The sequence below is a fragment of the Patagioenas fasciata genome, chromosome 1 (genome assembly GCF_037038585.1).
Source record: "Patagioenas fasciata isolate bPatFas1 chromosome 1, bPatFas1.hap1, whole genome shotgun sequence".
Lineage (NCBI taxonomy): Eukaryota > Metazoa > Chordata > Aves > Columbiformes > Columbidae > Patagioenas > Patagioenas fasciata.
In genome coordinates this window covers 201,788,340-201,814,470 of record NC_092520.1, presented here as the reverse complement: position 1 = coordinate 201,814,470, position 26,131 = coordinate 201,788,340, and the positions used below count along the sequence as shown (strand labels likewise).

At 40.6% G+C, this 26,131-nt stretch overlaps 1 protein-coding gene across 3 annotated transcripts in view; it reads right to left on the bottom strand.

Annotated features, from left to right (window-relative positions):
* The window catches only part of RELN (reelin), a 290,971-nt gene that overhangs the window by 58,545 nt on the left and 206,295 nt on the right, over nt 1-26,131 (bottom strand). For all 3 annotated transcript variants that reach the window (XM_065835677.2, XM_071803445.1, XM_065835657.2), the window contains exons 23-31: nt 19,712-19,849; nt 18,937-19,123; nt 15,452-15,657; nt 13,592-13,763; nt 13,018-13,218; nt 9,992-10,227; nt 7,752-7,909; nt 6,648-6,855; nt 1,101-1,177 (exon numbers count right to left, since the gene is read on the bottom strand). In XM_065835677.2, the coding sequence (XP_065691749.2) occupies nt 1,101-1,177; nt 6,648-6,855; nt 7,752-7,909; nt 9,992-10,227; nt 13,018-13,218; nt 13,592-13,763; nt 15,452-15,657; nt 18,937-19,123; nt 19,712-19,849 (1,583 nt within the window). The remainder of the gene's footprint in view (nt 1-1,100; nt 1,178-6,647; nt 6,856-7,751; nt 7,910-9,991; nt 10,228-13,017; nt 13,219-13,591; nt 13,764-15,451; nt 15,658-18,936; nt 19,124-19,711; nt 19,850-26,131) is intronic.

Genomic DNA, 26,131 nt, shown 5'->3' with positions numbered 1-26,131 from the left:
TTCACACTGCTCATGCTACTTGCATAAGCTCACAGAATCATAACATTTAGATGATCTTAAATAGTCTTCATATCTTACACATAGTGTAGCAAATACTAGGGCATAGCAGAATTATGAAGTAACTTGAGAGCTCATCACAGGGAATAATACAAGAAAGAAACACTAATGTATATTTCTTCTCTTAAAACTCTTTCATACTGGGTAAATGAAAAGAAAATGGATTTTCTTGTGCCTTACTGGTCCAAATGAGAATCAAGCCCTCAGGTTTCAGCCTATGGTGAAAGGTGACAGTTCTGAGTCAGCGTCAATGTAAGTGCCATGCATCAGGAAACAGTCCGCTGATGGTAAATGATTTATACTGAGAGGAAAATGAGGTTTTCTCATCTACCAGATGTCAGTGATCTGTCTTCATACAACTAGGCAACTTTACATGGGAAATCTGCTTCCAAAACTCTGCCGGTCCTTCTCAAATGCAAATGCCAGCCCCCTGCCCCCAAAACTCTAAAGCATGTGAGTAAAATAAGAGGGAACACAGCTGGGAGAGATGAATTTCTTTAGTCTAAATATATTTACAGCTGTAGCTTTTTAATTTTGCATTCCAAGTAAATCGTGCATGAGATTGGGTTGGAAAGCAAACTTCTATTAGATCCACCGGTGCAGTTGAGAAGCTGAACAAGATTTCAGGCACACAACTCTTTTCACATCAGAAATGGAAATTGCCCACTTTATCCTGAACATGAATTTTATTTCTTTTATTTCAGCTCTGGAGAAAGTCCTGTGTACTTGTAAATTTACCTTTTTTTTTTTTTTTTTCCACAAGAAAAGCTATTACACCTCTTGTAAATATTGTCTTAAACCATCACAGTTCCAACAAAGTTACTCCTACTGATAGGTCACCATTAGGTTCGGTGGAGATAAGTTTGAATACAAAAGCAGAACAAAAGTAAATAGTTTTCTGCAATGTTTAAAGAAACTGAAGAGGTAATCTATTTATATTAAAAATAAAACAATCTTTTTGATTTTGTTAAGGCAGTAAAAGGCGAAAACGTTGTAGAAGACTCAAAATACAAAAACTTTATTATAAGGAAAAGAGGCTTTACCTTCATTCCTGGCTCTTGGTCTGTTGCAGGAGTTACCAATTGCCTTGCTTCCAATTTGTACATAAAATTGAACTAGCCTGTTCAAAAAAAAATCAGCGTAAAAGTGTAATTATGATCTGATAGCATAAGATCAGTCAGGATAATTCAACTTTCTTGACTGATGTGGCATTTTTAGTTAGGTCATTATTCCAGGCTTATTGATCAGTTAATGTTCCCAGTGAAATCAAGCATTGCCATAAGACACCATGGAGGACCCAAGACAGAAGGAAGTGATGTGGTTTATTGATCTTGTGTCTAATAAATGTTTGCTGGACTGAGTAGCAGATTTTAGCAGTTCTTTATTTCACACAAATACGCAAAAACTCCAAAGCAGGCAAATATGTTCCTTATGTCAGATCCTACCTTGACCTCTTTTACCTGAAAATTGGTTTAAGCTTTAAAATACAATATTATAGTTTTAGTAAAATTATTCTATCCTCCCTAAACCACCAATCCATTTTTGGTCCTTAAATTATTGATGTAAACAATTTTCAGTGAAAAGATTTCATGAGACATTTTGTGAATTAGGCCCTTTGATTTTGAACCTATACATTTTGATTTCATCAAATATCGTTTTGTTCTCATGTCATGAGAGGGGAAAAAAAATGTTCTTGATCTACTTTTCTTGCAACCTTCGGTGTAGTCAGTGCTTTTATCACTTCCCTACCTTCTCCTCCTCCTTTCTGTGGTAAACCGTGGCAATCTTCTCATCTGTTTCTCCGCATGAAAGTTTTCCCAAGTCCTAGATTTTTCCCATAAGCTTTTTCTGCGAACATTCTAAAGCTGCAACGTCCCTTTGAGACAATGCCACTGGTTTTATTGACAGAACTTTGGCTAAGCCTGGAACATGCCTATCTAGCTATATTTGAATTAATAGTCATCCCATCCTTTTGCTCTAAAATATGGTAAATGTTTTTCCCAATCTACAGTGATGTTCTAATGCCCTTGCTGAACTGATATTTTAAATTGTGACTTTGTGATATCAGAGTAGTTTACATTTCCTCTTAGATATGTACTATTGTGCTGTATTACAGCAATTTGTTTTAATTAATGTCCTGCAGCTCACTCATCACATTCGAATGCATGTCTCTCAGATTTATCTGACTCTTAACTGGTCACAACCAATGTAAAGAACATAGAGATAATGATAATGCCACTGCCCCCTCACCTGCGCCTTCTTCACAGGTTGTCTGCATTACATACCCAAAACAGCGCCTGAACTGAGGAGGGAACCTGAACTTGTCCCCACACTGAGCTTTTGCATGCTGAATGCTGGTGATGCCGTTTTCCTCCTGGTTTCCTAGCCAGTTTTTGATGCCTGCCTGTTATGGCTATCGGAGTATGTGCTTATGTGATGTTTTTGGGAAGCAACTCCTTGTCCCTTGTGCTGGAAGTGTCCTTATAAAGCACATAGGGAGAGATGGGGTCATTGACAAGCAGAGGTTTTTTGGGGAAAAAAGGGAATACAAATCTAAAGGAAGCCAGGCTTCATTAATTCTACTGCTTGTAGATAACCTCTTTATTTTAAATACTAAGTTTCAAGATGAATTTGTGTCTCTGTGTGAAGAGACAAGGCTTGATTTGTCACCCAAATAATTCCCCACTAGGATAACTCTTTTCACTTTAGGGGATTTGATCCTAATTTGTAGTGATGTCAGTAAAATCACAAACAAGCCAGAGCCACTATGATGCAGATAGGACTCCAATTTCCCTCACAAACTGCATCATACACAATATCATGATCCTCTTCCAATTCAAAAACCAGCTGTACTCTGATTCTGTTAAAGAAATTGGTATCTCCTACTTGAGATGTTTTATATACCTATAGGGACTAGGACAAGCCAGAACATACCCATCAGTCTTATTCATAATACAACCCCATTGATAGCTCAAGAACAGACAGGCTGACAGTATTACGTTGTTTAGCCAGGTAGGTCTTATTGTTTGCTGCAGCTCTGTTTTCTGACACAGTATTCAGGCAATAAAACACTAGACAGTGGTCTCAAAGGTGAAAAGATTTACAGTTCTATGATGTGACACTCTTTTATGTCTGCCAAATGTAAAGATCAGTAAAAAGCAGAAACAAAAGACAAAAAAACACCCTTTCTGCAGAAGGGTGAATCAGCCCATCTGATCTGCAAACTCTTGACCCAGCACAGCTCTCTGGGATGGTTGCACAGTCATTAGCAGTGGAGTCTGTAACGCAGACAGGAGCCAAGGCAGCTAACAAGCCAGATGTCACTGCTTGGATAAAATATATATATTCTGTGATTTTTATCTGGCTGCCAGGTAGGCACTGTGTGCAAATGCTCTCACTGAACAGATAGTGAAGAGTGTCATAAGGGATAGACCATCAAAATGGGAGGCAGTAGCTCATCACTAGCCAAAATGCATCCAAGTATCTTATTGTCAGTCAGGAGGATGGAAATATTGCTGGTGAAATTGTGCCTTTGGAGCACTGGGCCATGCAAAAGGGAAGGGATGGAGAGACTCCAGGGTGTTTCTGAAGCGTAGGGCAAAAAATGGTCTGGGTGAAATGAATTTTGACAGTTACAACTCTCTCAGTGCTATGGGACATTCTGCTAATATGTGTGAAAAAAAGTGTAGTCCATCATATAACGGAATAGGGAGACAATAGGGCAAACAAAGCTAAAATTATGATAGAACTTAATATACATGCTAAACATCGAGTGCTGTTTTGTGATCATGGTCTTCAGGGAGCAAGCTTTAGTTTTAAATGCTCTTAGCACGAAACCTGAGCTCAGCAGTGCCCTGTTGCGCTGTTTCCCTGAGCAGCACTGTGCACCTCAGGCTGGCAAATCTCAACCCCCCTGGAGCAGAGTGAGCCAGGAGCACTGAGCCCCCATGGACCCCGCTCCTCTGGGAAGAGAAGGGTGAGGGGGAAAATGGTCTCTGTCCTTCTTACAAAAAAGAACAAAAATCCTTCACATCCCTTACATAAAATTTACACTTCACATTCAAAAAGCTGTAACTGAAGTGAGATGATAGGGAATAAGCTTGGGTAGATCTGCGGGAGTTCAGAATGAAAATAAAACTTTAATGTCTTGCAATAGTTTTCAATTTTTTGCTCTTCCATGCCTGATTTAATGAAACAAGATCTTAAAAGGTCTGGGAAAACACTATTAACCTGAAAAATAAGAAGCTTTAAAATCTACTGCAGGAGTGTCAGCCTTCCTATTTACTCTCAATCCACATATCTAATGGTATGTCTTTCAAGGCATATTTTCCTGCTGTTTACGCAGTAACCAAAACATTCTAACCAAAAAACCCCCACACAAATAAAAGATAACTGTACAGGGGCTAGGATGACCCCTAATAAAATAACTAAATCCTATGGAAAGCACTACTGAATGCAAAAAGTAATATCAAAATGGGAAGAAGTGCTTCCCTCTAATCGCCTCTTTCAAGTGACATTAATTTTAGCTCCAATAACAGAAAAAAATTAGAGTCTGAGGAATTATCTTTTTAGGGTATGGGTTTTTTAGTTAACCCTTCACATTCTCACAAACTTCATCTGCATTTGCTTCTAGGAAAAAATGACCCAGTTAGTGTTACCGATCGTCTCAAGCATCTAAGTGTGATGCACCTGTTCTAAGCAAGGTGTCCAAAGAGTGAATGCCTAAATCTTACATGATCAACCCAGGTTCCCTTATAATTAATGGCAAAAGTACCTGCTTCCAGAAAACATACCACTGGCTTTAACTATCTCTATTTTAAGATGAGTTGCATTGTCCTTTTGAAGTAGCAATTTCTTTCATTTGAGCATAAAAGCAGCCTGGGGTAATTGCTGTAATTCAATGAGTCCATGTTCTAGTCAAGCTACATGACATGGATCCTACCCCTGAGCACAGGTGTGGCTGAAGGAACTGAAAAATCGATACAAGTCCCATTTGTGTTTGAGACGACCGCTGCTTTTGTTCCGTCTAGCAAGCAATGCCTGTTTATTTTGACAGAATGATCAGTCTCAGTAGAAGAGCAGCTCAATTGGTGAGCATGTGTTCAGAAGAGGGATCTTAGTTGTTCTTATCAGGTGTTCCTCTGGCCATTTACATTCTTGGGGCAGTTTTTGAGTCATCAAATAACCATGTTCTCAGGCAAAACAGAAATAGTGGTAGATTTAGAAAGTCAAGAAAGAACATTGCTCAGTATTTTAAAACTTATTTTGGCTTTTTAAGTGGTTCAAACTCTGTAAAAATGGAAAGCTATAAATATGAATATCTGGCATTAGAAATGGTTTCAAAGTAATCCTAAAGCTAAGGAAAATTCTTTTCTTTTATAAAAAAGATTTCTCAGGGAAAGAAGGAGTAACTCAAAAAATCCGTTTGAACATGGACTTCTTGATGATGTGGCTACTCCCAATATTATGCTTCACAGGATTAAAGACATGAGATTTAAAAAGACGGTGGAACAGAAGAGAAGTGCTAAGATCTTCTCAGAGTTCCAATGCGAACATGTACTTGTCCAAAGTGTATTTGTCAAACAATTAATTAATTATTAAGCAATATACATAATTATGTAAATAATTCCTGTGTTTGTCAGACATGCAGGGGACAGAGGAAAGGCAGCTGGTACTATGCTGGGAAGCAGCTAAGGATGTCCCCAAAACCACAACACCTGTACTGGCCCAAGCAGCACCACGTGTCTGAGCTGGAGGGTGGCAGCAGTAACTGGTGGCCCATCTTTGCCAAATGATCACAGAAATTAAACAAGCCAGCGAATCACAGCATTACTTACTCTTGGATGAGAAATTGTCATGAGAAATACCTTTTATGAAGCTAATTGATATAACTGTAGGGTGGGCAAGTTTTCAGGTGCATTATCCCTCATGAGACTGGACAAAGCAGCAGCAAACTCCAGGCTAAATAATGGTTAGAATTAACAGCCCTTTGTTTATCCTAATTACATTAATCAATTAGACAATTTGAGAGAGAAAGGGTAATTGCTACCAGCAGAGCAGGATTTGGTGGTAACAAGGAGAGAGGTGAAGGCTTGTTAACCTTTGACTATTCAGAAACAATTCACATTTCATTTTTTTGCGCTTCTGGCAAACGACTAAATCACAACATCTGGCAAGTAAACAAGAGCTCATTGCTACACCACTGGTGTGCCTGCAGTTCAATGCAGACAGTGGAAAGTGAGTTTTTCTGTCCAGCTACAGGCAGACTCCTAGGTTTTGTGCAGTCTCAAGACCACATCTTCTGCCTGTCCTTTTAGAATACAATGCAAACCATCTCCTCAGAAAGATAAACAGTTAGTATTCGCTATGCTGCTATTCCATTTCATTTCTAACCCAAGTTTTCCATCTCAAGAAAATGATGTAGTACACCAGAATGAACAAAAGAGTAATTTCTCTGGCTTTAAGATTTCTTATACAAGTTGCGATTACCAGAAGAACATTTCGCACCTACTCACATCTACACTTGTAATAGTGGAGCAGAGACAACATGAATAGACAGACAATTGTGAGAAGCAGAACTAAGGATTGACCTGATATTTGTGGTATCCAGGGGAACAGTCCTCGCCTCCCTTTTGCCAGGTCCATTGAAGTACAGAGATTTTCCGTCGCTGAGCACACCACAGCCTGTCCCAACCTGACCTCCTGTTATCTTGTACCAGAGAGGGCTTAGCTTCCTCTCAAACCTGTCGAACATCTCACTGTGATTAGGCACATTAGACACACAGGTTCCATGCGATGCTTCAAGAAAGAAAAAATATAGGAGATATTTTGGTGAAACTGCTGAAGCAATAAAGGTCAGATACAGTACACTGGCAGACAGTTCTGTTGCATCCACACGTGAGAAAGTACCAGGCTTTTCAAAAAAAATGCCCTGATGACAGGATGTACCTTTTTGTGTCCTCTTTATAAATTTTTGTAGGCAGAATAATCCTTCTTCCTCTAAACTCTAAGATGGCTTATTTCACTAGATGAAAAACAGCCACACTTTGTGTTGATAAGGCATTTTATGTAAACAGAAAAATAGTATACTTTTATTTTGTTTTAAACAAATAGTACAAATGATGTTAGCTTATTGCTTTGTTGGTACAGAGGGTTGAAAAGAGTGCAGTGGGCAACTGGTTGTGTCAATCACTGTTATTCTTTGTGTGTGTGTGTGTGTGTGTGTATGTGTGTTTCAGCATAAAAGCCCCTGAAACCACAAGTGAGCAGAATTTTCCACAGAACGGCTTGTCAGAGCATATGTTCCCTCCTGGTCCCATGCCATCTGATGGCCAGGGGACTAAAAACCAGCAGCAATTCTTTTGAAGATGATCCAAAGGCTTTTAAACAGACTTTTTAGTTTATAATATTTTGTTTTGTTTTCTCTTTTATCACCCATCCTTTCCCCATTCCTACAGATGGTGATGTTCAAAGATTGTGGTTGCCAGAAATATCACCATTGTCCACTGCCTTCAGCTGCTCTGTTTGGCCTGCACTGAATTTTATTTAACAAAATGAAAAGATTCTTGCTGGCAGCCCATAAAATTTATGTCATCATATATTTTTCCAGAATACTGGAGAGGAAAATCAAGATGCTAGATTTACAGCTTTAACTCGGCCAGTGCTTGCTGTAATCCCACCTAAAAAGGTCTTACCTGTGTAGCCCAGGTCGCAGAAGCAGACCCCCGAGACGCAGTCCCCATGACCGCTGCAGTAATTGGGGCAAGGCTCAGAAATGTAAACGCCATCTAAGCCGAAGGGAGGCACGCTCTTGTGGGAGCTGCTCTCCTGGATCCAGCGGAATCGAGTCTTACTGTAGAGAAACAACAGCAAAAGGCACAATATTGCTATTCCCAGCTTCAATACCCACTGCGTATTTTATGTGCTCTTTGTTTGAAAGGAGGTTTTGCTAAGTTAGCCTTTTGCAAATAACATGCAAATGGATGCCTAGGAAGTATTTCTGACATCCTACATTTTGTGCATCTTCACCTACAGATATTTTTTTCTTTTTTTTTTTTTTTAATGTATCTTGGTTTCTCTGGGCCATATCCACTAGTGTGATGCAAAGAACAGATAGATGGTCTTGTGAATAAGAGTGAATGATTAGATGTGACTCTGAAGATGCCTTTCACTCCTCAGTTCAACTCGAACTACTGATTACATTTTGAAATCCCAGAACTCCATGTCTTATGGTACTTGTGAAAATAACTCAGTAATGGCAGTGATGCAGACTTTATTACAGGATCATCTAATTCTGAGCAGAAAACTTTCAAGTAATTTGGATACAAGAAAAATCATCCACTTTACAAAAATAATGACAAATAATGAATCCGACAGGACATGTAAACAGAAATACAAAATTTTTGTTCGTGGATGATAACATGAAATTCCTGGAAAACGGTGATCTAATCCTCAGCTTGTGTAACTGAAACTGCTCTGGGGACTTTGGTGAGTCTACACTAAGTTACTCCAGCTGACTCATGGCACAGGAAATTTGTTCAAGAAAAAATACTTTGGCTTTTAACTTTCAGTCTTTAACTTTTAGTCAAATCATTTTATAGGAGCACCAGAGGAGGGAACCAATTTAACATCTCATTGCCAATCCATTGGATTAAATAAGATCCTACTTGTAATAAACCTATTGCTTTTTTTTCTGCTATGCACTGAGATTTGGCAGGTAGACGATCATTCTGCTAGTGCTTTGTACCAACTGATCACACCAGATGCTTTCCACAGAACCCATGAACCATGATTTCCAAAGTGACCCACAATGCTGAGACCCTCATTGTATTTGCAATACTTACATTTTTAATGTTTAGCATGAGCTTCTTATTCCTGATCACATTACTGAACATAATGCCAAACAGATTGCTGCTATTGATTCTGCACTGCTTGTTTTGGGTAAATCAAATTAGCTGGTGTCAGATCTGTGCAATTTGGCACCTGCTTTTATTGGCTAATTACTGAAGAAAAGACAAACTTGTTATGGTACGTGTTGCTATTTCAGCTCCTTGCAGCAAAGGCACCGGCTCCCCTCCCACACAATTTGCCACATACTCAAAATCAGTGCTGGGGCTGGACGATGAGGAGCCCGTGGCAGGAGGATGGAGACGAAATCCAGGTGCAGCACTGGAGTGGTTGCCAGGGGCAGAGAGGCAGGAGGCAGAGAGGGGACAGCCAGGGGACAGCCAGGGGACAGCCAGGGGCTGGGGGCACAGCTGCGCTGGCAGTGCTTGGTGCAGGCAGCAAATCAGACCAGAGTGATTTGTGGATGGTGTAAGAAAGTGAGCAAGGGGAGGGAGAAACTTCCGCCAATCCATGTAGGACTGAGAAAAGCCTCTGAATTTTATGGCGTATTTGTGACTTTGACCATCTGATGTTTTCTTGCTTGTGTTAACCCAATGCTGAGGTCATGTTCACAGATGAAGACACCCATCATTCGTCCCTCCTTTGACTTCGGCTGTCCCAGCCCCCTTCAGTGACACAGCACATTACACAGCAGCTCAAATACCCTGGCAGGGTTTCTTTGCTCAGTGATGACTGTTTATAATATTAATCCTGTTGAAATAGCTTATTTGATTCAAGAGACTTATCACTTTCTTGCTGGTGCCTCTGACCTAACTCATATGCATAAAGACAGACAGCACCATGATGAAGAGATTGACATAAAATTAAAATGTTCTGGGTTCCTTTTTTGTTAGTTTGTAATTTAATTTTATGGACTCTTCTGGCACTTTTAAAATGGAAAGCTTCTTCCAGTATATTTTTCCTAGATCTACCAAATTTTAAGATTGTTTTTATTTACATCTTGGAACTTTTTTCCTCCTGTAACATCAAAGAAGAGGCAGCTAACTGATGGGTACCAGTAGCATCGGTGGCTTACAATGGACAGTACCTGGCTGCAAGCGATCTGGGGATAACAATAGTAATTCTTGTCCAATCCTCAAAGTCTCCTGTGTGATATATGGTCGGCTCGCTGAGCTCCCGGGAGCTTCCCTCACATCCCTTTGTGCCCGGAGATGCAGGGTAGCAGCCCTCCTTCACGAGCGACCAGAAGAGCCCAGCATCGTGCGAGTACTGAAGCAGAACGGGAGCAGAGCTGCTGTACTGGTTGGTGCAACCGATGTTCAGCTGCAAAAAAGCAGAGCAGTAGATACGATCTGAAGAAACCTGCACTGTAACTGATATTTATTGGCTGCAAGCTACCTGTGACTTCGGTTTGGGAGGCTTGGCACTCTGAACATTTGCTCTGAACCCTGCTGGCAAACAGTGACTGATGCTTAGAGTCTGTTTCCTACATAAATAAGACATTTCTCATTAAAAATTCCCACTATCCCTTCATTAAAATTACTGGGTTGAGCACACTGAAAGGTGAAAAGAACTTTTTGAAGGTCCTGGTGCATTACAGGCCACAAACAGCAAACTGTACCCCGGCACCTTCGTGCCTGAGAGGAGCAGGAAGAGCTGTGTCCTCCGAGATCGACCACATCTGCAGTCCACCCAATGTGCCCAGGGGATCAGCCTGATTTGCAGATGTCCCCTGCTCTGGGCCGTGAGCCCTGACCGCAGCCTCATCATTGACCTGGCAGGAATGATGTCTGGGAGCTGCTGGTGCTGTTTGGGCCCCCAAAATAAAACAAAATTGGATGAAGTAGAAAAATGCATATTAAAATGTGAAATGCGAATTTAACAAAGACAAAAATCAACTGCTGATTTGAAGTTTTCAGCTTCATTTTTCAAGCAATCAGAGAAATATTAGTTTTCATTATTTTATTGCAGAAATTCTACTTGAGCTGTAAAATGTAAAATGTAAAACAAAATCATTCATGTAAAATGAAATATTTTTGACAAATTACTGTCTTTGAGTTTATCAATGCAAAATTATTCCAGGCAGCTATTTAAAATGGAAATTTGAGGAACTCAGGAAAGCATTTCACCATTGATTGACAGCCACCTGAATACGAGCCAGCAGTGTGTCCAGGTGGCCAAAAAGGCCAACATCATCCTGGTTTGCATCAGGAATAGTGTGGCCAGCAGGACTAGAGAGGTGATTGTGCCACTGTACTCAGTGCTGGTGATGTAGCACCTTGAATACTGTGTTCAGTTTTGGGCCCCTCACTACAGGAAAGACATTGAGGTATTAGAGGGAGTGCAGAGAAGGATGACAAAGCTGGTGAGGGGTCTGGACCACAAGACTTATGAGGAGGGCTTGAGGGAGCTGGGTTTGTTTAGCCTGGAGAAAAGGAGGCTGAGTGGAAACCTTATCACTGTCTACAACTACCTGGCAGGAGGCTGTAGCATGGAGGGTGTTGGTCTCTTCTCTCAGATAACAAGTGATAGGACAAGAGGAAATGGCCTCAAGTTGTGCCAGGGGAGGTTTAGATTGGATATTAGGAAAAAATTATTAATGGAAAGGGTTGTCAGGCATTGGAACAGGCTGCCCAGGGAAGTGGTGGAATTACCATCCCTGGAGGTGTTTAAAAGGCATTTAGACAAGGTTCTTAGGGACATGGTTTAGTAGCAGAGTTAGTTTAGGTTATGGTTGGACTTGATGATCCTGAGGGTCTCTTCCAACTGAAATGATTCTATGATTCTATGATTCTATATGTTTAACATTAAAGCATGCAAATAGAACTTAGACACTTATGTGCTGGTCAGTTTAAAAGCTCTCCAAAAAAGACAGGATTATAAATTCAGGTCTTAAATAACAGACTTTATAAAAAACTCACTGTTCTCTGATACATATTGTTAATGTTTTCTATATTTATGCTACATTGCCAAGGCTTTCAGAGATGGAAGGTGTAGTTAATATTTTTAAGTATTGCTTTTTTAGACTAAGCCATTTTTGAATTGCTGTTGGTCAACCAACCAACAGAAAGGATACTTAGCCACTGAAGTGGTCGAGAGGTAAACAGCAACTTTTACAGGATAAAAAAGATATTTATATATTGAAGTATTTTTGATTTTTAGACAGTTTAAGATATAAAACTAGGAGGACTACTCAGAAATTGTACTGCAACCTCTCAGTTTCTATAGCATTTCATTAGCATAACTTTTAGATGAAATGAGATTATTTTACAAATCCCATTATTTCTAACCAACTTTTCTATTTATAGAACTGTGGGAAATATATTTGAAAAGCTGCCTGTAAACATCTGATCTCTTTAATAATTCCACTTGTAAATTATTCAGTGTCTGTATCCACCAATTATGTAAGGACCATGTATTTGTGGTGAGCTCATTAAAATTGCATTGCAACCAACCTCCAGAATTCACCAATGGGATTTCATTATAAACTCAATAAAATTTTGATTAGGGTTCAGAAACAAGAGCTTGTCAAAGCAAATACACTTTCTTTGGAGCCCATATTCTGATGTATTGTCAGACCACTGAAATTTTTGTAAGTCTTTTAGAGAAGAGAATGCTAATTGGGGCCTGTATTCATTGACACAATGAAAGTAAATTATAAGAAAAAACCCACACTGGAGTACAGAGCAGCTTATAAGTCCTTAAATAGTTTAAAATACAAAAAAATGTACACAAATCACATCAGAGCTTCTGTAGTCATGGAGCCCCAGATGGGATAAATGCTTTTTCCCTTGACAGTGCACTAGCATTTCCTAGTACTGACTTGAATATAATGACAGTCACTTCAATCCGCTTCCGAAACATGTAGAACAAGAAGCCTTAAAACTTCTCCAGAAGGGTAAAACAGCTCTCCTGTACCAAGGTTTTGGCTATGCTTTTAGAAAGCAGCGTGATATTTTACGCTGTATGAATTCATACTTATGCTTTTCACATCTTTTTACGCAATTATATAATTTATCACCTTGTTCTGAACTGTGGCCCAGTGACATCTTTCAAGTGTTGACTAAGGGCAGTTTTACTGATATTCTGCAGGGATTCATGTTTAAGGAATACCTTGAACTGTAAGACATATCCAGGCTTCAGAGTTAAGTCTCGAGTCACTGCAAACCGGTCACCATCTGATTTACCAAAGAGCATGGCGGAGGGGGTGGCAGAGCAGAAACTTTCATTTTTGGCCATCCCTTCATTGGCCAGCATTAACCATACACTCAGCTGGTTCATGGGGTAATCGAATGCTGGCTTTTCGTAAAAGTTCTGTCAGAAATGAAAAGAAAAACAACAGTAAGTACTATCACTTTGCAGTATAACTTCAGAATAATTTCCAAAACTATACATTTTCAAATGTTGCAACTCGCATGTTCTGTAATTTTCCAAAAATTGTAATTTCCAGGATTTATGTCTTGACTTTTTGAGGAGAAACATAATTACATCCTCTATCGTGAAGATTAAGAGTGTGGTGTTTTATAAGACACAGGTTAGTACCACACAAAGAGAGCTACAGCTGCAAATGCTACGGCTGCGTCTTTAAACACACCCAGTACTTTCAGAGAAAACTATATTCAAAGGAAAGTCTACTAACAGATATCATGGTTCCTGCATCATGGGAATGCCCACAGCCTGCTCTTACCTGTGGTAAAGTGGGATTAACAACGGGAATGATGTGCTTCTGCTTCTCTGACAAAATGATGATGTCGTCAATGGCCCACTGGTCATACCCTTCTCCAGAAAAGACGGGCTGCCACCAGCGGAACCTGGTGCAAGGTGTCTTGGCTGCAGCCGGCAACTCCAGATAGACAAACCTGAAGAACAGAAATTCAGAAGAGCCTTAGGGAGCACAGTCTGTAGAGAAATGGGAGAAATGCCACTGAACAGGGAAAAGAGGCAGGAAAGCCAGGATTTGTCTTACATGTAGAAGTCCTCAGAAATCCTCTGCATATCTGGATACCTATTTATACACTGTGTATCAAGAAGCCTTCTTTGTCCTTCTTGTCTGGGAAGAATGTAAACTCCTTAATACAATGGCCGTTTTTTTGCTCTCTATTGCTAAATTGCCTAGCAGAATAAGGAACTGATTTGAACTCTTCAGCTTTGAATTAAACTGTTCAGCAGATTCATGTTCAGCAAGTTTTAACATTCTTCTGGCGCCAGCAACTAACAGTGAAATACACTGCCAAAAGGAATTTCTCATTCTGTTCTGCTGGTTGGTCTTATTTGTAGACAATAGCATCCTTTTATTAAAATGCAATAGATTATGTAGCAGAGTTTCACTGTGGATAAAAATATTTCAGGCCTCCTGTATGGATATTCATAAAAGAACCTGAGGTCTCCTCAGATAGTTTGCTTTATGTTCAATTTAGGAAACACCTTACAAAAATGATGTTCAGTAAAAGTTAAAGTTTCAAATATGTTTATGTTGAAAAGTATAATAATTAGTTACTTGTTCAGTCCTGTTTCAGACACCTTACATATCTGCATTTATACATATATTTATTTCGGTACCCTTTTTATCACGTTATTTGGAACCACGGACCCTGCTTCACTTGCTGGTTAGGCAGAGAGAGGTGGAGGAATTGGTCAGGGCTATAGGAAACTCTCTTTTTTACCAGAGGATACCTAGATTTGTGTTTTGGAAAATAACAAATTTGAAAATAAAAACTGCACCACATTTGAAGCAGCAGAAAAATAAATGCACACAGCTATGTTCAATAAGGACCATCACTGTTGCTTTCTCAGAGGGGCAAATGTTTTGTCTAAAAATAGTGTATTGGAGGGTCCAGTGATGAAGGTTTCAGTATGTAACTCCTTTGTTGGATATGTCTCGTAATTTTGACGAAGTAGAGTCTAAACAAAGCTCAATGGTTTTATACTTCCAAGTGCCTTCATCACCTTTGGGAAAACAAAGTTCTTCTGGAAACATTGTTCATTGCAACACAAAATGACAAGATGGGAAGATGGGAATTATTTACATATTGGAAGACAGGAACTACAGATAATAGAAATAATGTTAGTAGCTATGCAGACAACTTTTCACTGACAAGCTATCTTACAGTGAATCTGAAATGCTGAACATGGTTTCTTCTCCTTAAATATTTCCTTAAAGGACTTTTTGTGGTATGTGACATTAATACATGTGCATTACATCTGAAACCAGTCAGAGGAAATGGCAGATTTCTGCACCTCTTTTGGGCAAGTTCTGTATTTTGTTGCTAATGTTTTGCACATATTAACATTTTAGTCATGTTTCACATGGGAGGTGAGTGATTGAAAACTTTATGTTTTACTCCAGTTTTTTTAAGGCCCGTTTTCATTAGATTTTTCCTTCCTAGTGACAGGAGTTTACTGTGGTAGCCTGGACAAGTTTCCATATAATGATGTCTTTTAAGTATTATAACTTGAAATTATTATCCAGGTTTTCATAAACTGAGAATTTTTTTTTTTTTTTTAAAGAACTGATGCAGTATGGATTTAATTTAGACCAAAATTATACCTGGGTTTGCTAAAGTCAGAGAAATACATTTCTGCGAGTAGCTGCCAGTTGATGCCACCGTTATTGCTGTACTGCAGTAGCACACCTTCTTCTCTGCTGTCTGGTTTATTGCACGAAGAACTTTCTCCTCCTATCTGGATGTAAAACTGGACAAAATCCACCCAGGTTGTGTCCAAATCCCAGCTTACCAATTGTCTTTTTCCAGCCTAAAATAAAAAGACCAGATGGGGGAAGATAGTATTAAATAGGACACCTTCACTGTGAATAGAGATATTTAAACTCCAACGCAGATGAATATTGCACAGAAAATTGCACAACATAGAAGACGATGAATTTTGTGTAAACGTGACCTTTTTTTTTTGGTATTCAGACAATGATTGTGCTTGTATCTTAATCACTCTGGTGTGATTGCACAAACATTTTTATTATTATATTTCAAAACACAATGCAACTTCACAATGCAACTTCACAATGCAATTTCAACACAATTGTTTTGTCTCATTGCTTCAAGGTGCCACGTACCTTTGGAAGACAAAGAGCAGATCCTGGGTATCCTGAACCAGCTGGGACGAAGTATTTAAGTATCCAGTGTTTTAATGACAAAGCATAAAGCAGTAAAAGGACATTTCTGAAGTCTCATTTCCCCAGTCAAATCTTGCACTGTGTAGGGTTGCCTGATCATCTGATATTATTGCCCCTACAATAGCTGTTGCCTGAAGCCCATCCCCTACACACAAACCAGGGAGGGGTATTTTCTCTTCTTGTTTCACCTGAATATGCAAAACTGTAAGTGGTGTGAACCAGGAGTCTCCCACCTAAAACATGTGGATTTGGTTTCAGGTTTACCTGAGCACAGCTCAGAGAAAAAATCACCTCATAATATTTAGTCAACAGCTTTTCCGTGGATGTTTTCATGTTCTAGCAGGAATCAGCTCTTGGATGTCTATGCTGTGGTCACCATGGTCACTCTGTGCATGTTGTTAAAGGAAGACAGAGCATATTCAGCTAAAAAAAGCTTTAAGGTTTCAGAGACTTTCATTGTAACTGGACTTAGCCTGTTCCCGTCTTCCCTCGGTCCTCTGCTGCTTGAGGCTGAGCTTGTGGGCTTGCACATCACACGCCTTAGAAGATGCTGATACGTGGTAAGGCAGGACACGGGGCAAGAGCAGTGTCCCCACAGAGGTGACCCGCATGCCCTGTGTCTGGCACAGCCCTGTCCCGGCACAGCACCGTGCCACTAGAAGCTGTAATAGGTTGGGCAAAGCCAAATACATGCGGCTGAAGAGGGGATGCAACGATCTTATAACTGCATTTATTAGAAAAAGATGCCACCTGGTATCGCCACCCCCAAAATGGAGCAGAAGTGGTTTTAACTCCCTTAAAAATTATGAGTTCCTGACCATCTCCAAAACCAAAAACATATCAAAAAGGGAAACCTGTGTTAAGTTATAAAATGATGCTTATGTTTCAAGTAAAATTTATGTTTTTCCCTGTCTCTCACTTGTATATGGATGATCCTCCCGACAAATTTCCTGACAAATCTGAGAAAAGTGACATGATCTAGCTGGACATAAGTAACAAGATTTATGAGCTGAGATTTAAAATATCATCTATGTTTTTTAATATAATGATAGATGAATATAATATCTCTTCCACTCATTACCTTTTTCTTCTTCCTACCCAGTTCAGGATAAACTCAGCACAGATAAATATCTATTGCTTCCCTTCTCAGAACATTCTGCTTTACCGGCATTCCAGCCTGGGTGCACAGCTTGTTTGTGGACTCTACCAAATAGACCACATCACACTGCTAGGCTAATTTTTGGAAGCTGAATGCTTGTGTTTTTGAAACTCAGCTTGCATTGCCTGTGACAACTAAACCAAACACACTGACCTGCAGTGGATCAAGCTCTGGCTGTAAAACTCTTCCAGGTGGTTTTCCATGTCCACACCCACAGCAGCTCTGCCTGCTGCAGGGTTAACTACAGATCCAGGTTAATTGAGAAAGGGCATGAGTGACATAAAGCCTCAGAGGAATTGCAGGGGCTAATTGAAAGAGCTCTGTATTGCAAACACACCTACAATTGATTAAAATGAGTTGTAAACCAAAAGATTGAGGGTTGGTAGAACAAAGCCAACGTTAATTCTGGTAGTAAACATAAAACATTCACATAAAAAATGTCTATTTGAGCAAATGCAAAGAAATTGAGCCTGTGAATATGAGCTCCCAAAACAATACAGAACTGTTGAGCAACTATAAAAATAATCTTGATTATCTACCAGCATGGCCACTAGAAGCCTTGGAAAAGATCTAAACAGAAATTAAATAAACCACCTTCTGTTGATGACACAGACTGCTACTACTCAGGAAATGAATGATAACCTAACCCTTAGAGATCAATAGAAGGAAGCCAAGAATTTCTAAATTAGTTTTTCACTCCTCCTTAGCAGAAATCAGAAGAAAGATCATAGCAGGTTAATTCTAATTTAGCAAACTACTTTGAGAAACTTGGCATAAGGAACTGAGCCAGAAGGAAAAGCATCTAACAGAAAAGACAATTATATAAAAAAATCCAATTATCACAATTAGCTCGTTATACTGATTGGTCTATTATGAAATTTTCAATGCAGAGCTGCATTTCCAGGGGAGTTGGATGTGAGACTATGTAGGAGTGCTGAAAATAATTTGATGGGTTAGATTTTTGTAATGATGTAAACAACACACAATTACAGAGCGTTGCATATTGGGTTAATCTTCTGGGACTAATCTGGCTCTTATGACAGCAGTGGCAGTTTGATCAAACCTTTAAAAGAGAAGCATATAGCTGCGTTTATACTCTTCCTCTCAATTAAGAACAAGACAAAACCCAGCAGTAGAGCTGAGGAACAACAGTAAAAAATAAATCTGTGATTACAACCCATAATCTTACATCTGGTCATAAAGACCTCTTTTTATTTTAGTTATAATTGCTATTAATTAGCAGAATTCCCTACATCTCTTTCCTGCTCTCTTATTTTTGTCTACAAAGCTATACAAGAGTATCCTTCTGCAGGGTAACCACTTTCAAAAAGTCTGGAGGGGGATCTTTTATTTTTCACGAGTATTGGTCCTGTGATCTCAAATAATCCTACCTGGCCCCTGGAAAGTCAAACTTTCTCCATCTCTTGCCCAGAACAGTACGGAACAAACAAATGGGAGTTGCTGGATGCTGAGAAAGAACCAAATCTTAAAACAGAAAATGAAGACAGTATGAATGTACACATTCCCAGCACACCAGAGATTTACTTCCTTCCATTATATGTCCCTGCTTCTCTCTTTTGATTGCTTTTTTATTTACCTGCAGAGCACAGCTGCAGGGCTTAATGCACTTCTCATACTGCGTGCTGCTTTCTGCCACCTTCCTTTTCTTTGCCACACAACCACATCATGCCCTGTGCAAACCTACAGTACGTGCCTTTCTCAGTCTCCCATCCCTCGTTAGTACCTTGTTGAAGTAGAGCGAGGAGCCAGATGAGATGACGCCACAACCTTCTTCAGGCTTGACGACCTCTCCCCCAATAATTTCCTGCCACTCTGTCCTCAAGCTATCCGAATTCTCAAAATCAGACATGATGGTTGAAGGAAGGGGATTTTCAGGCTGACATTCAGTACCCTGAAACCCCGAGTCACACCTGGAAGGAAGTGTAAAAGTATAAAGCTTTAAAAGATTTTATTTGTCACTGACAATTACATAATGTAGTGCACTGACCTTTTAAAATTAGATGCGATTGGAATTTTGGATCCTGGAAACAAACTAGAATAACTGGGTAATGGAAAAAAGCTACATCTTATTTCTAAAAAACCCCTGTTTTGTCCACAAAGTTTGAAGCTGGCAGGCAGTAATCTGTACCCTTGGTATGGTACCTGGTCTGACAGCAGCTGTCAAGTGCGAAACAGCCCTGGCACTGAACTGATTCTTGGGGTCCTTCTGCAAAAGGCTGGAGGGGCCACCAGGACACCTGCAGCAGGGCAGCCCCCTGCCACTGAAAGCTCTTCCAATGCCTGCATCTGCCAAGTGCTTGGGTTCTTGGACAGAGAGGTGTGGAGCAACTCACTGTTAATGTTGCTTGAATGGTCTAACCCCCCCAGTGCTTTTATTTTTTAATGTTTAATCTGAAAATAAAACAGTCTCCCCCACCCCCCAGAAAAAGAAAAGAGTGCAGAACAGGATACCTGACATATCAGGAGATCATTTTTAAGAACTGGCAAATGCTTTATACCTGCAAACGCCGTGGTCACACCAGCCATGTCCGCTGCACATGTTGGGACATTGCTGTCCGATGTAGATGTTGTCCAAGGCCCATTCGTCTTGGGCTGTATAGTAGCACTGACTCCAGCGGAAACGTGTGGCACTGGACCTTAAAACCAATAACAATGCTTTAATTTGTGATTCTTTATAGAACTGTTGGGAAAAAGATAAAATGCAACTATTAAAAAAAAAAATGTACGCTGTTATCACAATCACAGTCCAGTCTGCAAAGGCTGGCACAAGCAAATACAGATTTTTGTAAATGAATTTTTTAGATTATGCCATTCGCTGCACAGGGCTATATAATGGACTTTCCAGTCATTAATGACATTTTCAAGGAAGGCTGAAGAAGTTTTACAGAGACTTTATGCACAAAGTTAAGATAAACCTATCAATGGATATTATTGGATTTTTATTCAGTGCCATCCTGTGAGGGTGACAGAATGCAAAATTAGAAAGGTGGATCTAGGGTATGACTTTGATTTTTATATTTTTGGTCACAGTCAACAGGCTGTAAGTTGTGTAAAAGGTTTCTTCTGATACTATTATAAAAAAAATTCTGTGAAGATTAAGTTCTTGAGTGTGAAATTTTTTCCCTTTGAATAGTGGCTATTTCCATTTGACAATATTTGACTAGTTTTTATTTATTTTCTTTTTTCAGGATTATTCTAAACTAGATTTTGCTCACATAACACTGGTGGCGTTGCAATCTCAAGTGTTTGACAAAGATCCTGTTTCATAGCCTGTATTTTTTTTTCATATTGCAAAATGCTTGCTCTTGGCCGACTACTCAGACAAAACCAGTTCCACTGAGGGTTTGTGGTGGGGAATCATTGGATCAAATTACTTGCCTATATATAACTAAACTCTAGATATTTGTAATATTCTTCAAGGAGAAAACCGTGCTGTAGTTTCACCTTTCTAGTTAAATAGTTTCTCTTCAACAACTTCATTTTCCTTTATTGTAGTGGAGTCAGGTAAAGTTGTTAAAAAGTGATTGGTGCTGGCCCTCTAGGAGATTATCCAATGTGATATTGGTATTTTCCATGCTGAGTGACTCCTGCTTGCCAAATCTAGCATGACATCCATCAACCTCAAAAACCAAGGCTGGAGAAGAAACTGAGTCACAAGAAGAGTAAATTGAATCCTTTCCAAGCTGCCCTGCCAACAGGTTACAAGGCATTGCCTAGTGGTAGCTCCCAGCTCCATGCTTGTGCCAGAATGAGATTAAGGAAAATAAATTGTGGGTGAAGTGAAACAAAGATGGGAAATTGTTCATAATGATGGAGCAAAAGGGGCTGTGCTGGCTGTGTGATGGGTCTGGGAAAAAAGGGGTGGTGGGGCCAACATGGGTGCTGAGGCTAGGTCTCGGAGCTGTGGAAGGGATGGACTGGAAAGCAAGGCTGACTGCAAAGAATTAAAAATCAGATGTTAAACCGGGATAGACCTGTGCCTGGTCAAGGGCTGACTGTATGGGCTGAGGACAAGGAGCAGAAGGTTGTAACAAGAAGTGGGAGTTTCTTTCCTAGCTTGTTTCTGAGCCATGTAGCTACAGTGTGACGGCATGGGACGTGACGCTGTTACTTTAATTTAAAAAAAAACCCCACAACTATGTAGAATGATCTGTTAAAATGAATGTTGTAAAGGTGGCTGAGCCACCTGCTTGCATTTATGGGAGTGGAAAAATGTATAGAAGCAGCCTGTGCAGCTAAAACGGACAGTACATCAGAACAGTTAACCATCCAGTTGCATACTACAAACATACAAATATTATTTTAGTACATGCTTGGACAAATTTTTAGAATTGCAATTTTTATTGTTTTAAAAAACAAGTCAAGCTGCATAAGGGCTTGATTTTTAATTGAAATGACCTATATTGTCTGTTTTAAGTATCTGCTAGATATGAAAATGCTGTAAGCATTTTTACAGCAGGCAGAGCTAATCTGTGGGGGCAGATCTGCCCATTAAATACTCCCTCAGGATATAATGTATTGATGGGTTACATTACAAGAGCTATGAATTATCCATTAAAAGTGCACAATGCAGTAACCTGCACACGAAGGACTTCCTAAGCTTGCATAGGCACAATGGACAGTCAATATTCACCCCAATTATTTACTGTTTATTTTCTGAGTGCTCTGAAGCCAGCACATCACCTCAGTGGTAGTTTTCATGTTTGCTACAGAGCATCAACAGCACCGCAGAGAGCCCTGGCAGAGACTATGTGCTTCAGAAAAATGGTAATGACTGGTGTTAACTCTCTTGTGCACGGAGGAAAATAACAATAGGGAAACCAAAGAGAGGTTTTATAGCAGGCAAAACCCCTCTGTGACCTTCCAGTACAATAGAATTGTGCTGTGTTGTTTGACCAGATGATGGAGAGCGTCACAGCCAGGCCTGTCCAATTTAGTGAAGGTGTGTGTGTAGAGTTGAGGAGTGTGAATCTGCAGCTCCACGGGTATTTAAACCAAATTGGGGGGAATTTACAGTGATACAGGGCAATGTGGACATCTCATGCAAGTCTCTTGCTACCAAACAAATTGTGGTGCCCCCTGAGCACAGCTCCTGGTGCTGTTTGGTGTGGCATCAATGGCATTTCCCCAGCCACTCGCCGGCCGCTGCTGGATACAAATGTCCCTGCAGGGCAGCTGCACTGGTGCATCACAGCTGATTTTTGGGGCACCAGGCTCACACTCATCCTGCACAAAGAGTGGGGAGAGCCAACCCACAGGTAGTAACGATGTGCATCTCAGTGCCCAGGGGAGCATCGCACCTGAAACCCCACTGAGAAGACCCCCAGCAGCAGTGCTGTGAGGCTGTTGCCAGGGCTGGGCTTGCACCACAGGGCACAAAGCTGACACAAGGGCCAACAGCCTGTGCTGGGGCTTGTGTGGGTTTCACCTGAGCAAAACATTTCCCTGAACAAGCTCATTGCCTTGTTCCTGCTGCAGGGAGCTGCCCTGTGCCGCTGGGGACTGCCACCATGCAAGGCACAGAGCCACACCGCGCTGGGGAGGCTCTGTCTTCCTCCTCGGGTCCCAGATGGTTGCACATCAATCATAGAATCGCAGAATAGTCCAAGTCCCCTGCAATGAGCAGGGACATCTTTCAACTAGATCAGGTTGCTCAGAGCCCCGTTCAGCCTGGCCTTGAATGTTTCCAGGGATGGGGCATCTATCACCTCTCTGGGCAACCTGGGCCAGTGTTTCACCACCCTCACTGTAAAAAATTTCTCCAAGCTCACGTTAAGAGTGAGCTCAGCTCCACTTGTTACTTAGAGGCCTCCCCAGGCAGATGCTGCTGTGGCAGGAGATTTGTTTCTCTCATTTAAGGGTAGGGGAGGAGGGGAGGAGTCACTTTGCTGCCTGGAGATGAACATGCAGCTGAAATAGAGCTGTTTGCATCGGCTGGACGGCTGGGGACAGTTGCCAGGGAGCCACGTCCTAGCGGGCAGGGATATTTCTGGCTGCAGACAAAGAGCTCTACCCCGGGGATGGCTTCATTGCCATGGGAGTCCCGCAGTCCCTGGCCATGGCCATGGCAAGGCAAGGGGCTGCCCTCAGCTTCCCACCCAGCAGGGAGGTCATGGGGACACATGGACAGTGGGGACACTGGCACATGGCTGCAGCTAACAAAAGCTCTCAGGGATCCAGGTTTCTCTTCATGTGAGGGAAACGTGTTAGGCTGAATTCGCAGTTGCAAAAGCAATGCCACTGACAAGCCAGTCCTGCTCACTGTTTTTGAAAGCTTTCCAAGGCTGCTCTGCACCTCAAGGTAACAACAGCTTAAGAGGATTATGCTGTTAAAAATGGCAATCAACAATTTAAAAAAGCTGTTCTAATTAAGAAAAGAGAATAAGGAGCTGTCAGCTGCGTTCTCAGTGATAAAATACTGGTTTTCTGGACAGTCAACATTTGGACACATATTCAAATGGGAAGTGTCCTATTGAGAAGTTACAAATGCTTTTTATTATAAGCAAAATAAACCTCTACAGTTTCTCATATTCCTTCCCAGTTTTTTTGATGCTACTGGAAGGCAATCTAGCTTTCTGATGACATTGTCTCTGAGTCAGGTTGATGTCAAATAAAAGTCACTGTTGTTAAGTGACATTTTACATAAGCACAAGGAAATCATGGTGACTCACAGATGTACTGTGAGTGAAATTATGTTCTTTCTGTTATAAATTTTTTTGGAGATATGATTTCAAATAAAATAATTGTCTTCTCTCCAGATATTAAAAAACTTAACAATCTAATGCAAATTTGTAGCTGATAGAATTATATTTGCTACCTTCTGAGTTACCATAATTACATTTACTGAATTATCCTGAAACTCTCATTCAGTCATTAGGTGTTGATTTGTTTATGAAGTCAGCAACTGACAGCTGCTTGTATCTCATTAAGGCCTGTTCATATGTAAATGCCTCCCATAAAACTGAAATTAATTTTCATCAGTGTTAGAAATGTTCACTGTAAGTACAATACAATTTCAGCGAGCAGGTGCATACATTTCATTTCTCCAACACAACTCTCACTGTTGCAGCAGATTTCCTAACATCCCAAATCTTGGATCACACAGGAACCATGTAAACTCCTGCTTGCCACGTGCAGAGCATCTACAGATGTGCAGAAATACCAGAAAGTTTTTAAAGAGAATTATGGACAATTTTCTGGCTGTATGAGCGCAGTAGTGCAGCCTGATGCTACCTGTGCACCCAGGGTGCAAACCCTCAGCAGGATCTGTGCATGCCAGGATGAAAGCTCCAGCAATGTGGCAGGGTTGCGCAGGGATGTGAGGGCAGGTCAAGGCTACTGAGTGCCAGAGCAAGGCTAACGAGACCTCAAGCTCCCATCCGGAGTCCTCATTTAGGTGGTTTGTCTCCCTGAGCAGCAAGCACAGGGCAGGCTGTGTGTTCAGCAGCTCTTGTCTTCCGGGGCTAAGCCAGAAGAATGGTCCCCAGAGTCCCCTTCCCCTTGCCCTGGTTTTGGGAAGGCAGATCTGCCACTCACCCTCTACACTGTTTTTTCTGGCCACTGCTAACTTTTTGCCCATGGGTGTTTATTGCAGCAGTGTGAGTGCGGAAGAGAGAGGAGAGGGAGGGAGAGCACCCCAAAACAGAGCCCTGTGGAGCATATTCACTACCAGGCCCCTGGGGCGGTGCCCTCTGTGGCCAGGGTGATGGAGGAGTTCTGTGCATCACATCTTCACCAGCAACCCCTAGGTTTGTAAAGGCAGAAACTTGCCCTCTATTATTAAGTGTGCTTTAAAAATGCAAAAACCCCTCTCTTTCAATCTCAGCCCAAAGGAGCGACTGAGCCTTCGGTCCATTCCTTGTTGGTGAAAAGGAGGGTAAGAGGGAAGCAGCTGAGATGTATCTGGTGTGCCGAACTGATCTTGGTGGGGAACATGCAGCCATTCTTCCTCTTCACCCAGATCACACCATAGCACAACACAATCATACTGAAAATGTGTTTTATGAAGAGCAATGTAATGTTGAGTGGTAATTTGTACCTTAATTACAAACAAAACTCTTCTAAGAGATGGGAATCCCTTCAGATACAAGATAGAGTGTGAAATATTTATGATTTGTGTGCAACGTAAAGCAGGAACCTGGCTATTATTTCATCAAAATTTCTCCCCACAGTCTCCTAAATTAAAATGGAATTATTTGCTCCTGTCACCTCATATGCTGAGGAAAATTATTAGATCCTAAAGAAAGCAAGGCCCGCAACACTGATATTAACATCAGCTATACAGTGTATAATAATAACTTTAAGTAGAGCATATATCTTATAAATAAATTTTAAAATAACAGCCTATTTTAGAACATATCCTGCAAAATTGTAGACACTTCTTAATTTCCTGGGTGCCTGTGTGAGCCACAGATTTTACAGCTTGTGGCACATAACACCATGTAAGATTTAGTACATTATAAACTAACTACAAAGCGGTTATTTATAGACTTACTTGTGCCATTTGGTATTATCTGACATGGTACGATTTAATGATTTATTGTCCCTGACATCTTGCCTGGAAATACAAAATTCTGAATTATGTCTGTACACTAAAAATGGCCAGCATGTAGAAAGAAGGTAGCATCGTGGGGTGGTTGATAAAAATAAGTTGTGTTGAGGCTGCAGAAAGTGAATAAAAATGGTGAAGGACAGGGAAATACAATGATAACTTAATCTGAGCAAACTCTCCTTGCAATTGCTGTGGTGCATTCAGGTCACACATAAGCAAGGTGTAACTCTAATTGGAATAATTTAATTCTCAAATTAAGGAAGCCCTGAAGATTATTGAGATTTATGTCAAGTTTTTATTTGTATGTTCTAATAAAGCATTTAAAATAAATAATGGAAGAAATTATCCAGTTAAATAAAAAAAATGT